The sequence below is a fragment of the Helobdella robusta genome, assembly GCF_000326865.2.
Source record: "Helobdella robusta unplaced genomic scaffold HELROscaffold_21, whole genome shotgun sequence".
Classification (NCBI taxonomy): domain Eukaryota; kingdom Metazoa; phylum Annelida; class Clitellata; order Rhynchobdellida; family Glossiphoniidae; genus Helobdella; species Helobdella robusta.
Window position 1 is genome coordinate 2,323,227 of NW_008704124.1, and position 20,844 is coordinate 2,344,070.

Here is a 20,844-nt window from a genome sequence, read left to right on the forward strand (position 1 = left end):
CCAGCCAACATTTTGAAGCTTTGAACTCCTCAGGAGGGATGTCAAGTGTAGGAGCCATCTCGAGAGCAAAAGCTTGAATCTCAGCTCTGCGCACAACCATACGGTTTTCTCTCTTCTCAGCAATCCAGTCAAAGATGATGTCTTCTAACTCTGGAAAGAATGGACGATTTCCAGAGCCACATTTTCTTTTTTTTGCCTGCCCATCTTCAACCTTTTGATTGAGATCATCATACTGTGCTCGCCATTTCCTAACCATTCGTACGTCCAACTTCTTCTCTTTGCAAAATGCAGTAATATTATGATCTCTGCATTCTTCCACAATTCCTTTTTTGTATTCGACAGAGTAACTTTTCCTCTTGCCACTCATCTTAAATATGGGCAAAATGTTACAAAATAGTTTATTTAAATAGAAAAAACAACCCTTACTTTGACAGCTTTGTAACCTCAGGATATGCTTGAAGGAGGAAAAACAGTTCGAAAAACGAAAAATCCTCGAAAAACGAAAAATCTTGCAGCAGTTGACGTTTCCGGTGTGGTTTTGACAGAAGTTTTTGTTGTTGTCAGCTGATTCGTACTAGAAATTATAATCGAGGGAGGGCTTATATTCGAGGAAGGGCTTATATTAGAAAAATAGACAAAAAACGTGCTAGGTCTTATATTTGAGGGATGTCTTATATATGAGGAAACACGGTAATGTGTATGACCAGTTTTATAGATATCGACATCAAGGCATTCGATTTAAATTTAATTATATAACATAACATTTAAATAATGAGAGTAGATTAAAATCCATGTGCTTATATCTAATATGTGTTAATAATTTAAAAGTCCAAAAAACAATAATAATATGTGTGCGTGTGTATTTAAGCTTTAGGCAGTTTGTTTTCTAGAATACATATTTTGTTGAACTCGATCAAATTTGCCAGGTTGTTTGTTTCTTTTCTTTTTCAAGTTTTCCAATTTTTTGGTTAGGAAAAAAAGAAACTAATTAGAAAATTTGAAAGTCTTGAAAAAGAAACAACCCAGTAAATTCGATCAAAATATATATATGTCATATATATATATATATAACATTATATGTTACAATTTTAAATAAGTGATATATATATATATATATATATATATATATATATATATATATATATATATATGTATGTATATATGCATTAACAATAAAGTAGAAAATTTCAATCAAAATGGAATAAGTGAAAAATAGTTCTGAAAACTTATATGATAGTACCAAAAAATTACTTGTCAGTTAGTAGTGAAAGTGATAGAGCCGCAGTAGCGGTAACGATCGCGACTCTTCTTTTTATGAGTGGCGTTAACCCTGATAATTTGTTTCAAATTTATTATAATTTATGGGTCCCAATTTTCTACACTATATTCACTTAGTCTATTTGAACAGGTTTGTAAAATATTTTTATTCTCTAAAGATTCTACTTTACGTACAAGAAGTGACACAGAGGCTTTTATTTTATTTATTTATTAACATTTTTGTTTTAATTTTTATCACAGTTTTTATATACTGCTATATAAATATATATTTATTGGATTTTGTATAATCTAATATATATATATATATATATATATATATATATATATATATATATATATATATTTACAATATTCTATAAATTCTACCAAATGTTTGGCGTTAATATGTTTGTAGTTCGATTTTTCGAACTACAAACTTCTGTTGTTTATATAGGGAAATATTGACTTTGTCACAATGAACTTAGATGGAGATTGATTTTGTCAAAGTAAACTTAGATGGAAATTAGGTGTCAGGTTTCTTTATTGGCCGGTCATCTTCTTTGGTCTCCTTTTCTTCATCGATAGCATCATATTCTTCTTTGTTACTATTTGCAATGCTAGTTTTTATTACTTCTTTGATTTCGTCGTTGGTTAAGAGCCGGGTTGGAAGTGAGGTTGTCATTTTTTTGTTGTATATTTATTTTTGGTTTATTGATGTCAATTAGGACTGCTTCTGCAGTTGTAAGATGCGTGTAGTTGCTGTTCTGGTATATTACCTTGGTGTTACTGTCGAGGATTTCACGGCTAATAGTGATTGAGTGTGTTGAGTCCAAATGAGATTTGATAGCACCACTCTGTTTATGCATCGTAAGCCTTCTAGTCAATGAGGTAGTAGTAATCCCGATATATGAGTCATGTTGACGTGCACAGCCGTCAAAGGGGCAATTAAATTCATATATTACGTGATTACGCCTTATCACAGAGTTATTCGCAGAAAGTCCAGAAAGTCTGCTTGGATATTTTAGAAATTGGCGGCCCTATAATAACTATTAAAAAAATTTGGAAATGAAATATTGGGGTGACTATAAGTTTAAATACAATAACAAAATTAAATAAAAATTAAATGAGACAAAATTGTATATGATTTATGCACATGCAAATTATAAAAGTAACTCTTTGTGCAGATTTTTACATGAGTTTGTTTGAAGAGGCGTCGTTCTTTACATAGGAATTTTTATTTTACAAATATAAAAATAAGTGTGACAAATATTGGTACAACAATAATGATTAAAATAATTAACAATAACAACTTGAAAAAATAGTTTTTGTGATTATTTCTAACAACAGTTTTGCTACAATTTTGAAACAGTTGTTGACCGGGTGCAAAATCATTCAACAAAGGTTTTAATATGGCGCTATCACTGGAAGAAAATTTTATTGAATCATTGTCAAGTAAAATTTCAGGTTCAGTCTTTCTTTCACTAAGTAACTGACCTAGAATGCCAGCGGCATCTGCCAACTGGTTTACAGTATAATTTGCTTTAAAAGCATTAATTTTTTTATCAAATGATTCAAGATACTCATTGGCTTTGTCAAATTTTGTTGGTTCTTCATAAGATGAACAAGAATTACTATTTAACAAGAACTTCAAATTTTCCTTTGTAGTCGAAATGTTTTCATCCAAATTATTGTCAAGTTGATTGGACATATCATCTATAGATCCATATTCGCTTTTATCATCATCCTCATCGACTGTAATATAAAATAATTGTCTTTATGAATGAAAAAGAGGAAAGATGAAATATAATAAAAAGAATTGAATATAACCAAAATGCTACAGAGAAAATCGCAAGTTTACACGTCGTTAGAAGCTTTAAATTAAAGTGAATAAAAATTGAATTGCCACATCTAAAATTTCAGTACAGTGTATGAGAGACTTATAAAACAAACTACTGGAAAAGCTATATTGAATACTTGAATTGTCAAAAACTAGTGAAATTAATTTCTGAAACATTACATAGCCCCTACCACCATTAAATACCGTTATATATTATAATTATTTTTCAAACTTATAAAAATGATGATTGAAACCTAACGGATAATATATGCAGCATAACATACTTTGTGGAAGATCTTTTGAAATTTCTTGAAGTATGAGTTCATGAACACTGCTGTGTTTGATGACAGGAATTTTGACAAAAGCTCGTGCAAACAAATCTTGATCTCGAATCAATTTGTTAACTCTTTTTATTTCGGTAACCTGTTACAAGATTGTAAAAATTGTTAATAAAAATGGTTTTTTAACATTATAATTAGAAATGAGTTTTTAAAAACTGCCTGTTCTTAAATCTCAAAATAGCTGTTAACACATCAAATATAAAATACCAATGCATCTTAACTTAAAAATAAATTAAATTTCAAAATTCGTTGAATGATTTATGATTTAAGCAACGAAAATGAACAAACATGACAAACTGAAAAAAAACTTAGGATAATAAACAACTCAACACAATCCAGTAAATAGAAAGCAACAAAACCAAAGATCAGTACTGGGTTTTTCCAGCATTATTTTGTTTTCAGTTTATTGTTAGAAGAGACACAAGCTCCTCCTACACATAAAAGTAATTTAAAACAAATTATAATGGACAAAGGAATTAAACTATAGCACTACACACTACCTATAATAATTATAAAGATACACGCTGTTGTATGAAAAAATATGATATATAAAAATAATAACAATTTCTATTTGCAATTCAATGATTGCAAGGGGAGGTCTGTCAATGATAATGGCTTCTGATCAAAAAGATTTTTATGACACTAGACAAAAAAACTAAATATGCTGAAATATTAAGCAAATCCATGAAATGAAATAATTAAAAAATATTAAAAATAAATAAATTCTGTAAGAAATAAATGAAACTGAAAATTATTAATCAACTATAAAAATTATACAATTTGATGAATAATTAATTGTTCATGGAAACCTAAAAATGACACCAGACACTAACTAAAGAATAATGTACACTTAAAATATGTGCAGGTGAATTCAAGGGCCAGCATACTATAGTAAAGTTATTCTATGTATGCGTGAATGTACCTATTTTAAACACTAACTCTAATTTAAACAACTACATTAATAAAAAGATTACATAAGGAATAAGTCAATAAAATAACATTTGACCTTTGACCTTTAATTATCGAATTAACTTTTAATCATATCATTGGAAGGGCTTCCACATTTACATAAATAAAATAGATAATAAAGATAAAGCTCATCTTTGGTCTTGTCATATAGCCATAACAGTTATGGCTTGTTTATGTTTATGGCATAACTTATAAGTTATAACATAACTATGGCATAACTTGTAACTGTTAAGCTTACTTTACTACAGTTTGTTTACATAACTATGGCATAACAGCATAACCTGTAACTGTTAAGTTTACTTTACACTTGACTTAACTAACGTAAGCAATAAAATTATGGCTTATATAGCAAGTGAAACCTGAGCCGAAATTGATTGAATTTACTCTAACATTAATCAATTAATGCTTTAATTTAATAATAAATTAATAACATTAACAAAAAAAATTCTAACTAACAGAGCATCCATATTTTAAAGCCAATCCATTAAGTGTGTCTTCTGATTTAAGTTTTATTTCCACCAATATCATCATGTTTCCAAAAAGCGCGTTAAGATTTTTCATTATTGTTATTCATTTTTAGGGGCCTTACTTCAAGTAAATTTTTTTTTTCCTCATGAGACCAAAATGTTCTTCAAACAATCAAACGTTAGTGAATACTCGATCGACTCACTTAAGACAGGTAAGTAACAAAAGTCTGGTTTGGAAAGCCAAAAAACTTTTTGTACTTTTATCAGCCAATCAATCAAGCAAATAAAAACAATTTATATTTAAAGCAACGTTTTAGCAATGTCCAGAGGCGTTTTTCATTAAATTTTGCAAACAGATTTTGAGATCCGCTCTCAATTTCGTTAGTAATGAAGAAGTAGTAGAGAATTTTTTACTTTAATCCATGGAATTATATAATTCAATGCTTTAATCTTAGGGCTAATAAATAAAATAATAAATCTAACTCCAATACGACTAACAAAAAATAAATATAGTCAGTAACAATAATTATAATAAATATTAGGTATATATAATTAAATAAATGAAGTATAATAAATCTAATAAATCCTACTCTAATGTAATTAATACTAATGACATGAATAATAATTCTATTAATTTAAATAATATAACTAGATTTAAAATTACCAATATCCAACCTACCTCTACATTTTCACTATTTAATATTAACATAAGATCAATTAATAAAAATAATCGCTCTATATTCAGCAAATAATCTCTTCCTCCTGCCTGATTTTTTTTAGTCTTACTGAAACCTGGCACGAGGACTTTAAAATAAAGGTCAATTACACTATCCCAAAGTTTAGAGGATTCAACAAATCACACAAACATCGTAAATGAATACGTGCTAAACGACGCATCACACACGAAGCACGTGATAGGCGGGGATCTTTTTGTCATATTCGAACCCGGTGACTGCGAAACAGCACCAGGCGACCTTAACCATAAGACCATCACGCCACACTCTCCCTCTATATTCTTGCTACTCCTGATGGTTACAGCTTTCTTGAACTCTCTAGACCTCCAAAAGATCTTCTCTCATCTTCTCATTCTTCTTATGGGAGTGTCTGTCTATTCTATAAATCTCTATTTACTGCTTCCATTAATACTTTCTTTAATTTTTCTTCTTTTGAATATCTTTTTGTATCTCTTAAATCTTCTTCTCTATCTTTTTATATTGCTATAATCTATCGACCTCCTCCTTCTTCTCTTTCTATATTTTTAGATGAATTTTACTCACTCGCTGAATTTCCCTACTCTTTTTCTATTCCTTTCTATATCTCTGGTAACTTCAACTGGCACTTCAATAACTCATCTTGTTCTTACACTCGTAGATTTAATTATATTTTGTCTCTTTTTAACTTAACACAATATTGTTCTTTTCCTACTCATACTTCTGGCAACACTATTGATTTAATTATAGCTTCATCTTTTTCTATACCTATAAATATCTCTGCTAGCTCTGTTTCTTATTCTGATCACCTCCTTATCGAATCTGTTTTTTCTTTAAATTTTCTTTCTTCTAATTCATCTATGTCTATTTCTAATGCATCAGTGGGACAAAATGTACTCGGTGATCTTGCTCTTCTTAGCGTTGAAATGGAAACATTGAAAACAACAAATTTCGATGACATAATTTTGACCAGTTTGCGACAGTGAAATCAAGAAAAATAAATGTATTGTAAATAATTTTTGACAGTGACTTAGTGATTTATCTACTTTTAATAAAATCTAAAGAAAATATTATGTCAATTAAATTTTTTAAAAGCTGACAAAAATTTGTATACAATTATAAAAATTTTCACCAACGTGGATCTTAATAGATTTGATACTTCAAAGAAATCTTTTAATTTGTTTTTGTTAATAAATAGAATGAAAAATGTTAAGTAACTGTGAATATAACGCACTTTTAACGCTCATGTTACATGCTAGTAATTGAAAAGCTTTTGATAAGTTAAGATCGTTAATTAAATATATGGACATTAGTTCATTCTGATTAAAACGTTAAGAATTCGATGACATCATATCTTAATAATGCTATCAACATCATTAGAATTGGAAAAGTATTCAAAAAACTTTGAAAACAATTGTCTCTGAAAACAATTATTTGAGAAATTTCCCTAGGATACAGGTATCATCCAATCATATCTTTATTGAAATTTTCGAGAATAGTTGAGCTCCGATTCAGTTAGCAATATAATTTCAGCAAATTAATAGAACAGTCACGAAGAAGTTTTTCAAGTTAATAATTTTATTACCAAAGCCGTTTAAAACAACTTGTGTGCGTATTGTTTAAGAAGCAAGAATGTGCATTTTTTTTATAAATTAGTCAATTTTAGCGACTGAATCAAAATTTTGTGTAAAATTTTACGTAAAGTTAGGTTCTAATAAAGATATGAGAAAAAAGCAGATTTAAAGATGTGAATGCTACAGGAAATTGTCGCAAATAATTTAGAAACAGCATTTGGAAACGGAAAGTGAGAAATAAAATCGTAAGAAACCAGTTTGGAATGAAAACAAAAAAGTGTAAAAAAAGTCTAAGAAAACTATAGCTTTTTGTACGTAATGATAAGCACATTAAAACTGTTCTATTGAGAAAGAGAAACCGGAGAAGTCAAAAGGCTCATCGAAAAAAGGACGTGTGGACCGGTGTGTAAAAATTGAACCTAATAAAATATAAAGATTTTGGAAACCGAAAAGTGGACGACATCAGCTTCAAAAGCCCATTTATTGATTGATTAAATGATTCATCAAAATGTCACTAGAGCGGCATTCCAATAAATTGACGTAGAAGTGAGGTTCGTCTTAAATTTCGCAAGCGGTTGGGCTGAAAGAAATCAGCAAAGAATTCCAGAGTAAGCTAAAGCAAAACTCTAGCGCAAGAATATTTAAAATGAGATTACTAAGGTTGAAAATTGCAGATTTAAAGAGATTAATGAAATTATAACCAGGCGTTCCTTTTGTTGTAACTGAGAAAAATTACTATAAAAAGCTATTATTGATAACTGAATGTTTTTTTTATATCGAAAAAAACCATTGTTAACCAATGTAATATTTTGTTGCATCTCCTTGACCTCGTAACTACCAACACCGATGTTATTGCTTCAATAATCTCTATATCTCCAACACCGTGTTGTTGCTTCCAACGATAGTCAAGAGTTCGTTTATCTCTAGGTCCAAGATTTCCGATAGATGAACACAACTACTTCAAACGCAGACTTTGTTGAATGTTTATTTAAATAGCAGTAGAAACAACACACTAGTCCAAATAACTACATAAACCACATTAACGACTTCGTATCGAACCTCACTTTTACATCAACTGCCTTAGCCAGGCTATGCACGTCGTATTTTTAGCTGAGTTAGCATACACACAAATTTACAGCCTTCCCAAAGATCACAAATATAGTATAGATAAATGATAATTAAAAAAACAAATATAGCGCTATTCTATCATTCACGCGGTTATAACAATACCAACATTTATTACGCATTTTCATGCAAACGTATCAATATCCCTTAAATTGGAATGCTTAAATTGACAAGCAACTAAAATGATCAAGACAGTCCAAATGTTAACACAAAATTTGTTCTATTAAATTTCAAACTTAACTAATTTTAAAATGATTCATTTAATAAGCGTGCTTCGCCACAAACAATGATTGATCACCAGCAACTCCACAGACTCCTCCTTCATATTTGCCTTGACTGGCCAATCCATTTACCTAGTGATGTTCATACAATAATGAGTAAATACTCATTTATTCTTTCAATCATTAATTCTTAATTCCTTAATTGTTCCAATCAGACATCGTAATTTATGTACTGCCACTTTCGTAATCTTCTACGGAACTTACAAGCACATCCATGCAGAGGTGCAAAAAAACAATTCGCAGTATTCGAACCAGGTCAGTGCAATGCAGGATCGGGTACTGTGGTTATTGAACCATCACGCCACAAGGGAAAATCATAAAAACAACGTACCCCTGGTGAGGTTAAAAACAATTTCATGGGGATTGTTATAACAAGATGACTTAAAACCATAAATAATCATCGTCAAGTTAAAATTAGTACGAGGAGACAAGTCCGTTTGAATAGAATAAATCTTTCATTTTTTACTAAAATTAACTAACCTTTGCTCTTGCTAAAAATTCCTTTTGAGCAACATTCACATTTTCTTGTTTTCCTTGCCAGGCTTTAAGAACTGATGCCTGGAGAGCCCTTCCATAGCTAAAAGACAAAGCCCAAGGTTTTTTACCATGTGCTTTGTTAATGGCATTTAAATTTAAAGTTGCCTCCTCTTCTGACTGACCACCGGACAAAAATACAACGCCTGAAGGAATTTATCCATTTATAAAATATATATGAATGAATTTAACAGCATTAATAAAATATGTGTATATAAAAGAAATAATGACAAAATAAAAAAATTTTTTGAATATTCTGAAAGAGATTTTTGCCGCAACAAAATTCAGAAATGGTAAGTTAGCAAACATCTATGAAACCTCAAAAAACATTATTATTAATAAACCTCATTATTATTATTTGGTAATCTCAATAAACATTATTAGCAACACCAGTAAATACTGACCACTCAACTATTGAATTCAAGGTCATTAACTTTGGATGTTCATCTAAGAAAGCGTTTTGTCATGATTTAAGGCAATAAAATAAATTTAAGAAAGTTATGTCGCTCCCACTGCCGTTTCCAGCAGCTGCCAATGGGAATGAGAAATTAAAATGCAAACTTTTAAAAGATAAACTTATATACATGTAAGCGGATGTTGTTTTTGGTAATAAAAAAGATGCAGAAATATGTTTGTGAATGATTTTATCTAGTGAAATCACGTCACGAAATTGTATTGTGTTGTTGCAACAATAAAATATGAAAATTTGGTTGCTGATTTTATTATAAGTGTAAAGAATTGTCTAATGGATCATACGTCCATGGCGTCTGAAAACTGCTTCCATTCACATTATAAAAATAAAGATGAATATTATTAACCATTAATTATTATCCCATTATGATAATAATTATTATTTTTTATTTAAAAACATTAAAAATGGAATTAATGATTTAAATTTTTGTTAAAATTAGATAATAACAATTATGGCAATTAAGTAATAAATATCTGTAAAACTATTAAAAAAGTACAAAAAAATAAATAAATAAACAAACAAACAAAAAGAATTCAGGAAGTTGCTTTCAGGAAGTTTTCTATTAGTATTATTATGCTAATGATTGGATATAAATAGTAAATTGTTAATTTCAAGATAATATAAAAACGCACAGAGATTCACACTTTTCAAAATTAACCAGACAAAGAATTGCATACAGCTGTAATAACATTCAAAAACCATAAAAACTGGCACATAAAGCTATAAAAATATAATAGCATTGGCAGTGTTTGAATAATTTTAAAAAAACTAAAAAAAAATCGTATAATGGCATAGAAAACTTCAATAATTACAATAATAGTAATAATAATAATAATAATAATAAAAATAAATACTTTTTTAAATAAAATCCACAAATGTTTCACAAAAATGGGATAGCAACTATGGAAATTAGAAAAAAACTGAAACTAAAAGCTAAATATGTAAAATAATAAACCGGGAACAGCAGCAGGAACGGTCCTCCTTAGAGCTTCAGTGGTTGCATGACCAACCTGTTCTGGTGAAAACAATCGTTTGGAGTTCTGACCAGCAGTAACCATGTTTGGCTTGAGAAGAGTACCTTCCAGATAAACGTGGTGGTCAGCCAAAGCTTTGTAGACAAAGGATAACACCTGCATGATTAAAATACTCTAAATAATTTAAACATAAATCAGAACTTTATCATTAGCGTTTTATATCGGCAAAAACTTTTCTTGTAACAACATTTTTCAACACAACTTTATACCTTGCATCAACAAAGCATCTACTAATGTCTGAATTGAGTATCTATATTTTTTTGATAATTGGGCATTCATTCTCTTTGTACACGTCACCTTGACAGGTTTACCTTATAAATATCAATATAAGACCTTAACACAAATATAATTCATGAATAATTTATTTAACACTTCAACGTGTTTATTCAACTCTGACTCCACATCTGCCTGAAATCCCTTGTAACTTCATGCTTCTAATAAATCATGCTAAAAAAAGATGGACGACGTCTCCCCAACGTTCATTAAAAGATTAAAGAGGATCATTTATTAATTGATAACAAATTTGCCAATTTCTATCAAAAATAACTTTGCCCTAATTTTATCAACCAAATTCTATTTTAACAAATTTTCAGCAATGATCCAAGCATGAGTAGTTTTCTAAATGCAAACTCTGCAAAGTTTATTAACAATTTTAAGAGATAAATTTAAATAAAAAGTTTTTTTTAAACAAAAAAAAAAAATTAATTGTTATTAAATTTTTTATTGATAACTTTCTTTTTTTTATCTGTATCACTTTTTAGAATTTTCTAATAAACTGAAATAAACTTGTTAAATTTGTTATTTTCCTTTAAATCTTAACTTAAAAGTCAGCAAAAGCAATAGAGAAAAACATTTTTGCCTTGAACAAAAATAAAGCTTTTAACGAGTGGATTCCATTTATCAACGCTCATCATGATAGGCAAGTAGTTGCTTTTTTTAAACAAATTTCTTAATCAGGCAGATTCAAATTTATAAAAATGTATTTAAAGTGTCAACTAGCCAAATGCCTAAAATGTTAAAAAATGAACGAAAGAGCACCTGTTCAGTCACTCTCTGGCAAGTTTCAAGGTCATGGTCACCATCAGGGAGTACTTCAGGTTCAACGATTGGTACCAATCCATTCTAAATTAACGATTGATTTTTTTTTGTCATTAAAATCCAATAACAAACGGCAAACCTTAATCATCATTGAAACTTCAAACCTCTAGTATAATGTTAATTATAAAGTGTAAAACAATTTCCATTTTATAAATAAAAAAAATAAAAGTTCATATTATTGAAAATTGATTTCGTATTTTTCAGACTACATTTGCATTATTTTAATTTAAGAGCATATTTTTTAATCAGAGCCAAATATTTCAAAAAATTGAAACCTGCATTATCGTTTTGCAAATTTTATTTAAAAAAATCTACTAAACATTATCTAAATGACAAATTTATGGAATTTATGGTACCGATTGGCGAAATTTTAATTACGAAATTTTGAAGATAGATTTATTTCACTTTTTAACATTTTCCCCAATTTATTGCGATTTTTTATTTTTTATTTTATTTAGTTAAAATTAAGAAAAATCAATAAGGAAAACTTTAAATTTTCATCTTTCGTAAAATTAAATTTAGCATTTGCTAACTACATTTAATTCAATAAATATTCAACAAATTAAATTTTTAATTGGAATTTAAAATAAAAAGAACAAAACTTAATAAAATCAAACTGTTAAAACAAACAAATTTAGTTACTCCAATATACACTAAATAAAATTCATTCCTTCATACATAACTGAAGTTGGATTAGAACTTGAAATATATGTAAGAAATTTTGTTATAACTCCAGTTTTTCTATAAATTTTTAGATCACATTTGCACTAGCTACTATAATCATTTTGTTATCAGTTGAACATTTTTTAAAAATGTATCAAAATAACCACACTGCATCTTTCAAATGTTTCATCTTTATCACGAATTTTGCCATGACAAACAAACATTCAGTCACAATATGACTGGCTTCTACATTTTGTGGACTTGAAGTGCCACTTTTATATTATGTTTCAGATTAAAATGAAATAACAAAAACTCAGTGTAATAAGCTGAAAAACAAACTTGCTGGCATATGCTAGCATATCTTGCTAACACGTTGGCATTTTCAATGAGCGCCAGGTAGGATGGAGTATATTCAGATATTTTCAAAACACATCTCCATTTAGCAAACCTGGCTCCATCCTTGTAGTATTGGGCACATCTTTCACCCAAGCCATCTAATCCTATTATAAAAATGTGGTTAAATGCAAAAACAAGTCAAAGGATGCAGTAATAGGCTCAAACACACAACATATCTTTTTTTGATGTCTTAGTACAACATCTTGCTAACAACTTTGGAACCTCAGTTTCCACTAAACCAACAAAGAAATGTTCGTTATTGAATAGGCAAAAAAGTTAAAGGTCTATTACAGTCTTCCTAAGTTCAGAGGACCAACAACACAAAAACAACGTATATGTTGCATATGTTAAACAATGCATCACATACGAAGCATGTGATATCTTTTTCTTATAATCAAACCCAGTCACTGCAAGCACTGCAAAACAAGCACTAGGCAACTTCACAGCATATTGTGATCTGGTTTGCAATCATGCAGAGGTCCCAGATGAACAATTTAAGCTGTAATAAAGATGCTCATATCAAATTTTGTTGTTGTGAAAAACATACCAAATTAATAATTTTTATTATAAGATTAAACAAAAACTGTGAGTTTTTACAAAAAATTTGTCATTTATTCAATGTAATGACGTCAGCCAACACAAGTAACACATTGTAAACCCTTTCAAAATGCAAAATTAGGTGGTACACATTGGCAACAAAATTTTTTATCTTATCACCTATTTTCATTTTCATAACTCTTTATTTGAGTAGACATGCATATAATTATTTTTTAATATTCCTTGCAATTTGATATAAGCAAAAAGATATTTTATATAAAATATGCTTTTTATTCGATTTTATCTGGTTGGGTTTGGTTTTTTATTTTCCTTCTACTCTTATATTCCTTACTTTACAAAATTATCTTGCCTTTTACATAATCTTGTATAAAACTATGATAATATTATAAACGCCAGCTGCCTACTGTTTCACAGTTCTTCCTAGACATTCATTTTTGGGCAAACAATCTCACCTGCATTTACAAATATGATTAGTAAAGAGAAATGTGTAATGTTTGAATACTGTGACAAAAAAAAAAATTATTCATTGCACTTGACATCGGTAAGGCCAATATCAAAGTTTGAATCTTAAATAAAATCAAATCAAACAGAAAAAGTATTTTTTAAACCTTGAGTCGTTGTTTCTTCATCTGTGCCCGCCAAGATAACAGTACCTTTGTCAACTTTAATGCCAGGAATGATTCCTTTGTCCTGAAGTAACTTAATTAATGGAGTGCCATCATCATTTTTTTGGTAAAACGTTTCATGAAATAGGATAACCCCACTAATGTGCTCAGCAAATGATGCGTCAGTAGAAAATAATAACTTCCTGTATTGCCTTCTATTTTCTTCTGTGTTTTCAAGATTTATCTTGTCAAATCTTTTACCAATAGTGCCTAAGAATAAATTTTTTAAAAAGTTTGAAAAAAATCCATGCAAATTATATTAACAAAACTGAATAATCTATTACATTAAAAAGCAAACACTTTTCCTTTTATAAACTTCTAAAATTACATCTACATAAGCAATAAACATTTTTTCATAATATACTCAAAAGTTTTTAATATTTCTTGCATTTTAAACCGCTTTTATGTGAATTAGATATAAGCAAAAAGCAAAAAGATTTTTTATATAAAATACGCATTTTATTCAATTTTATCAGGTTGGGTTTAGTTTGAATGGCAAAATGTGGTAGTTCAGTTCAGCAATTGTTGATTCTGAAAGGGTTGTATTTATAATAAAAAAAAATAAAGTATTAAATTGTTTCAATAGATTTGGGATTTTAAAAATGGAAGAAATCTGGAGTGATGGCAGTTTTTGATCAGTGATAAAATGAGTTGGGAATATAAAATGTTTCTACTGGACAATGACTATGTTGATTATAAGGTCTATTTCAAAATGTAATGACGCTTGGATGGCAATGAACTGAGTAAGAAATTAAGTTGAATATTGCAGTGCAACATTCTATAAAACAAATCATTAATTGCATGTAACCAGCCAGTTCAGCCCATGAATATTGCATAAAATTTTCTTTTCCCATCATAAATACATTGATTTTTGACATTTTATTACATTTAAATTTCTAGCATTTAATGGGGAAAGAGAATTTGTATTTTAGTGAGCAGTATTGTGTTTGTACTTTATGATTACTAATATTTCCTTGACTAAGTTCATTCAAAAAATTTAGCTGCTAAACTACTTACAATATTTTCATGATTGAATATAAGTATAAGAAGAGGCCAATGTTGAATTATAGCAATTCAAAAGTTTCAATAAGAATAAGCATCAAGTGGTTTTGTTTGACATTTCAATTATTTATCACTTGCACCTGAAACTCATTGTCATGAAATATGCAGGTTTTTATAAATTTTTTTAAAAAAGTGTTGTTTTGAATATATTTACATTTATTTGTTTATTTATTCAAGTATAATGTAAATTGAAACCAAATGAAATGAATGAATGAATAATGTATTTGATGATCTATTAACAATTTAAAAAATTAATTTTATTTATATTACCTAGTTTACAAGTGCATGTGTGTGCTGTGCATAGACTGGTGGGCAAGTTAAAGACACACTCTGTCTGAAAGTTTTGTAGACATAGAGGTTTCTACAAATTTTCGACAATCACAACCAATTTATTTTCAACTTTATTTTTAAAACAAAACTCTTATTAAAAAGATACAAAAAATGTTGTGTTAGGGTTTGAGTTGTGGCATTTGAATCTAACACTTAAGACACCGATTTTGTCTCTGTGCAGCCCACATACAATTGACAACACGTGTGTGATTGATGGCATGTATAAACGCTGTATTGGTGAGAATTTGGTTTTTTTTGTTTAAAATATTTTTTTCTCATTTCAACTATATTCATGCTAGTTTTAGATTTTTTGTTGATGTTCATTGATCCAAAATTATTTAAATATTTAAAATTTTCTTATCCTGTATCTCCATGAATTTTGATTGTTTTGCAAACTTTTAAACAATATTTATTACTAATACACCTTTTTCTATAAAAAAGTTTGCTGATTTGAAGAAAAAATAACTAGTCTGGTCCCCTCTAAAGTCAACCATTCACCTTGCTTTGTAGGTTTAAGAGAGTCCATAACATTTTTTTTAAATATTGATTTTGTTATTTTCATTATCCTCTTTTTAGAGTCACCCACTTATTATTGTAAAGTTGTTTAGTAGTTTTTTTAATTTTAACATTAAACTTTAGTTTCAGAATTTTATCTTAATCTGCCACAAATTTAAAACCAAAAGTCCTTTAATTTCCTGTAAAGTTTTATAATGAAATTATATAATTCTATTCACATAAAGCTCTTTAACAAATAATATAAAATCTTTAATATAAATATAGAATATATAAGTATAGGTTAGAAATCTTCACTATCTCCTAAGCCTATGACATTAATATTCATGAATCACTTTTTTGTATGTACAGTTATGAGCTTTTTAGGCATGTTATAATCATAATGAATATATAATCATACAATACATGCTTATGTATCATATAAAATAATCTAAAACAACACTTGCAGTCAATAACTAAAATTTTTAATATCAAAATTGTATTTTAATAAAAGTTCCCTGGTTTTTTAAACTATTAAAATTTATTATACATAATTATAATACATTATTATTAAATTATTCTCCCACTTTCAGACAAAAATGTGACTTACAAATATCAATGGGAGGTAATGCCCATGCAATAATTCCAATTTGCATTTAATATATAACTTTTTTAAATTGATAATTCGATTACTTTATCTTATTAAATATACATTTTCATTTGATGAACTGACACTTCACAAATATTTGTTTTTGAAGACACACTCAAAAGGAAGTGCCAACCAAACAAGGAAGGAATGGGGCGGCCTCAATGTCATCTATTTGCGGGTCCTGACATTTTTTCATTTAATTCATTAAGTTCAAACAAACAATTGGGTGAGACAGAAGACACAAAACAAACAAAAAATTAATTTTAATAAGAAAGTAACGAGTTCGCCATGCTTTGTTGTCGAAGACTACTACTAATATCACACAGTAAGTAATTTCTTACCCGTGCTTTCGTCAGCAGCAAGAATTCCTTTGCCGTTAACGACTATGCTTTCAGCCACCGCTTTCAACTCCACCTTTTTATCTTCTGATAGAAACGGATGAAAACGCGACATGTTTTCTGAAATTTTTAATTTAAAAAATTCAATAAATAGTGGAACAAAACACTAAACCAAATAAATGCAAAATTGACAAATTTTATTTAATTTTTAATACAAAAAGAACCAACAACTGTATACGTGGCGAAAACAACAATTTAATTTGAAGCAGTTGCCCCTGACGAAGAGTTGCTCAAACACGAAACAAAAAGATTTTAGCAAAAGACACACCTGGTATTTTATACTAGCATTACCATGGATGTATAAATGGATATATATAATACCTTATATACTTAGGTTCTGACATGCAATTATATAATTCAATGGGTTCTGATGTCATTTTTTATTTTCCATGAACACTTATTCATCAAATGCTACAATTTTTTACATTTTATAGTTTTTTAATGAATATTATTTTTTAATTTTTTATTCATTTTGATTATTTTTAAACTAATTTATTTTCTGCATTTGCGAAATTTTTCTGGTGTCATATAGCCACGCTGATTTGAGATCGTTATGCTTGACAGATCTTCCCCTGGCATTGGGCGGCGTGATGGTCTATTGTTTAAGGTCGCCTGGTGCTGTTTCGCGGGTTCGAATGTGACAAAAAGATCCTCGCCTATCATATGCTTCGTGTGTGATGCGTCGTTTAGCACGTATTCATTTACGATGTTTGTGGGCTCTGTTGAATCCTTTGAACTTTGGAAGAGTGTAATTGACCTTTACCATAATGACAAGGTATTGCCCAACCGTACACTTTACACTATAAACTCTACTAAAAGCGAGACCAGCATTGACGTCACGCATTTTTAAAAATTGGTGCAGAGAGCTCTTAAACAATAACAAAATACAATTAAAAAGACACAAACACTACCGAGTCAACCTTTAAGCCAGGTTGGCTAAAAATGATTGAAAAGCCTGGTTGCGGTAAAATGGCGGTTTGGATCATATGCAAAATTATATATGGGCTTGGGCTATTGCATATAAAACAGCATTGATGGAAGTTGGATGCTCAAGGAAAGAATTAAAAAACGATGTATCTTCTGATTCGATAATATTTGATCAAAGCATTGTGCTCGTTTGAAAGCAGTTTGGATGCAGTGTATATAGTTAAAATTATAAACAATAGTCATTTTTAAACAGTAATCATTTTCAAAAAATATTTAAGTAAAAATATAAGATAATATGGGTTTGTTTATTGATTTTCTGATACGCCACTACGGATATCAATACGTTTAATTAATTAACGGTTAACCAACAGTGTGGTGAATTGCAATTGAAGTATTATTAGACTGCAAACTCACATGCACATCGCTCAAAACTTAGAAGAACGATAACCAAAACACTTCGACTTTGACAAAAAAAAGGGAAAAAGTACATGGTGGCCAAAGGCCATAGATCGTCTCTAACTTGCATAAACACTAGCATCATCCACATCGTCACGAGTGCCAACGAGCAACGATTACAACATCAACATATTCTACATTTTTAACAACTGTTTAAAAATTGTCTGCCAATTTGACTGCTCTCTCCAAGAACAATTAGTTTGTCTTTTTGCAATATTTATCTATTCATTACTTTAATTTGAGTTTTAGAATTTAAACATCTAATCCACTCATCCAGTCTTTCATATCATGCATGACTTTCATCCCACATATATATTATCCTAAACAATACATTGAATAACAAATACTTTTTTGGTTATTGTTATTATTACTTTCAAAAAAGTAGGATAACAAATTTTACTATCAAATTCATTTGTAATTGAAAAATTAACAGAGATATTTCATGAGAGTGTTTATAATAGTCTTAAATAATGGAAATACAATGCAAACTTTACTATCAAATTCATATGTAATTAAAAAACCAGCAGAAACATTGCATGACAGTGTTTGTAATCAATAGACAAAATAAAATTAACTAATGGAATAAAACATGTAGGGGAGACCGGGGCACATTGAACCAATTTTCATAATTTAACTTGTCGGACATATATTAATGCATTAAAACTTTTTGATGTAGGTTATTATTATGTAAAATTATGTCCTTTACGCATAGCAAAAATTCTATTGACTTCTAACAAGTATCTATGACATTAAAAAGATTTATTAGTAAGCCTGTCGTGTGGTTCAACTTACCCCGTTAGCGGGGTAAGTTGAACAAAACGCCGGGGTACGTTGAACCAATATTGTTTAACACATTTTGATAATAAATTTTATTGTTTTCAGTGAAATATTTTCAAATCTGTAAATATTTTTAAAATATGTAAATATGCTACTTAAATCAAATTGATTTTTTGAATAATGACAAGGACACAAAACTACAATTAGCCAAGACATGAGCCTAACACAAATTAGAGTCCTCTAGGCAACAGCGTTCATGAAACCATTCTTTACAGGACGGACATTCCTTTAAATTTTCAAATGGAGGTACATTGGCCAGTATGCCACAGAGATGACAAGGTGTGTTGTCGTCACTCGTGATTATAGGAATGTTATTCTTACTTTTCTTTTGCTTTTCCGACACTTTATTCGTCTTTCTTGAAATCTGCTGATTACGGTCAAATAAAATCTTCTTTCTCTTTTTATTGATGGTTTTTGATTCACGAGCTTGTTGACAAGCTTCCAGCTCTGCTTTCACTGGTGTATCTGTCAAAATCTGAGTTTTGCCTTTTTTTCGATTTCCTGTACTTGTCTTTCGCGGTCCAGTTTTTTTGAATGGCCTGATCATTTCCGGCGTGACGTTAGATTTCTGCTGGTCTCTACATGTCGATTCAGGTACTCTGATTGAGAGGTGTGGGTGTCTTTTTATAAATGCACTAAACCAATCAGCCCCAGCTTTTTCATCTATTTTCCAATTTCTTGAAACGACCTTGTCATTTGTGGTTGCAAATTGATATGCCAATATGCGGACTTCTCTTGGATTCAAACCATAGTACAACGCGGCAGCTTTCTTAATATATTTCTCTAATAAGCATTCTTCGTCATCAGTAAACACCTTTCTTAACTGACTATAACCAACTCTAAATGTTGACAATGCAGAATTCAGTGCATTATTGTATTTTTTGCAATATCTTATCAACGTCGCGTGGTCAATGTTATGTTTGCGGCTAATAGCACGGAGACTCGTTTTACCATCTAATACTTCTTTCACAGCAACTAGCATCATATCTGAAGAAGTGCTACCTCTGTTTGTAGTTCGCTGTTGAGATCTGACCATATTGAGTTAGTGATAAATCTTGTTTAAAAAACAATGTTTCAGTTGTTGACGTTATCGTTAATGCCCTTCAAACTTTTAAAAATACAATTGCCATAAAAATAAAACCAAAAAAACAGAATAATTTTGAAGTAGAATAAGTACAATCATCACATATCGTGTTGCATTGATGTCAGAGGCAGGTTGAACCATGGTTCAACGTACCCCCGACAACATGGTTCAATATGCCACAATATGCCACAATATGCAAATATAAATATATATTTACGTCGGGGGTTATATATATATATATTATATATTTATAAATATAAAAATAAAGTAAGACACATGTGCTATATTAATAATATCATGCAATTATATAATAATAGAGATATAAATACGTAGAGTCTATATTCTTTTATTTCATCTTATTTAATTTATTTTTTTATTTTATCTTTTTTAATCTTCGTTACCATTTTATGCTATCATAAAATTTTTTTACCATTTTACATCTTTTACTTATAGGCTCTATTCTCGTAAGGCTCCTTGGTTTGATTATGCTTGTGTAGTAGCCAAGAAAAGTGTTAGAAGATTGGAGAAAGCCTATAGGTTAAATCCATCTAACTTTCTTTATTCTATCTATGAATCTGAATTGATTAATTATAAATATCTACTATTTTCTAAACACTCTACTTTTCTT

General features: G+C 29.3%; 3 protein-coding genes across 3 annotated transcripts in view; all 3 read right to left on the minus strand.

Moving 5' to 3' along the window:
• Nucleotides 1–5,862, minus strand: part of HELRODRAFT_171746 (hypothetical protein) — a gene marked incomplete at both ends in the record, with an annotated part of 6,890 nt that extends 1,028 nt beyond the window's left edge. The window contains 4 exons of the mRNA XM_009018425.1: nt 2,752–3,009; nt 3,379–3,517; nt 5,551–5,663; nt 5,817–5,862. Coding sequence (XP_009016673.1) covers nt 2,752–3,009; nt 3,379–3,517; nt 5,551–5,663; nt 5,817–5,862 — 556 coding nt within the window. The remainder of the gene's footprint in view (nt 1–2,751; nt 3,010–3,378; nt 3,518–5,550; nt 5,664–5,816) is intronic.
• A 2,258-nt stretch (nt 5,863–8,120) lies between these two features.
• HELRODRAFT_186957 (hypothetical protein) lies at nt 8,121–17,149 on the minus strand. The gene is made up of 8 exons (XM_009018426.1): nt 17,081–17,149; nt 16,856–16,972; nt 13,925–14,191; nt 12,702–12,862; nt 11,640–11,723; nt 10,523–10,697; nt 9,042–9,241; nt 8,121–8,633 (listed from the first exon to the last, which is right to left on the minus strand). The coding sequence occupies exons 2-8, from the start codon at nt 16,965–16,967 to the stop codon at nt 8,541–8,543; spliced, it is 1,092 nt and encodes a 363-aa protein (XP_009016674.1). The 5' UTR covers nt 16,968–16,972; nt 17,081–17,149; the 3' UTR covers nt 8,121–8,540.
• A 2,143-nt stretch (nt 17,150–19,292) lies between these two features.
• HELRODRAFT_171748 (hypothetical protein) lies at nt 19,293–20,168 on the minus strand (the record flags this gene model as incomplete). Its single annotated transcript, XM_009018427.1, has 1 exon — nt 19,293–20,168. One exon carries the CDS (start codon nt 20,166–20,168, stop codon nt 19,293–19,295), a length of 876 nt encoding a protein of 291 aa, XP_009016675.1.
• Nucleotides 20,169–20,844: the final 676 nt, after the last annotated feature.

What these genes read in the sequence shown, in the direction of transcription:
- HELRODRAFT_186957 (XM_009018426.1), bottom strand. Translation starts at nt 16,967, where the DNA reads ATGTCGCGTTTTCATCCGTTTCTATCAGAAGATAAAAAGGTGGAGTTG. An exon ending in ATGCTAGCATATGCCAGCAA is followed by an intron (nt 11,724 to 12,701) that starts GTTTGTTTTTCA and finishes TCGTTAATTTAG; the next exon opens with AATGGATTGGTACCAATCGT. An exon ending in GCCAGAGAGTGACTGAACAG is followed by an intron (nt 10,698 to 11,639) that starts GTGCTCTTTCGT and finishes TTAATCATGCAG; the next exon opens with GTGTTATCCTTTGTCTACAA.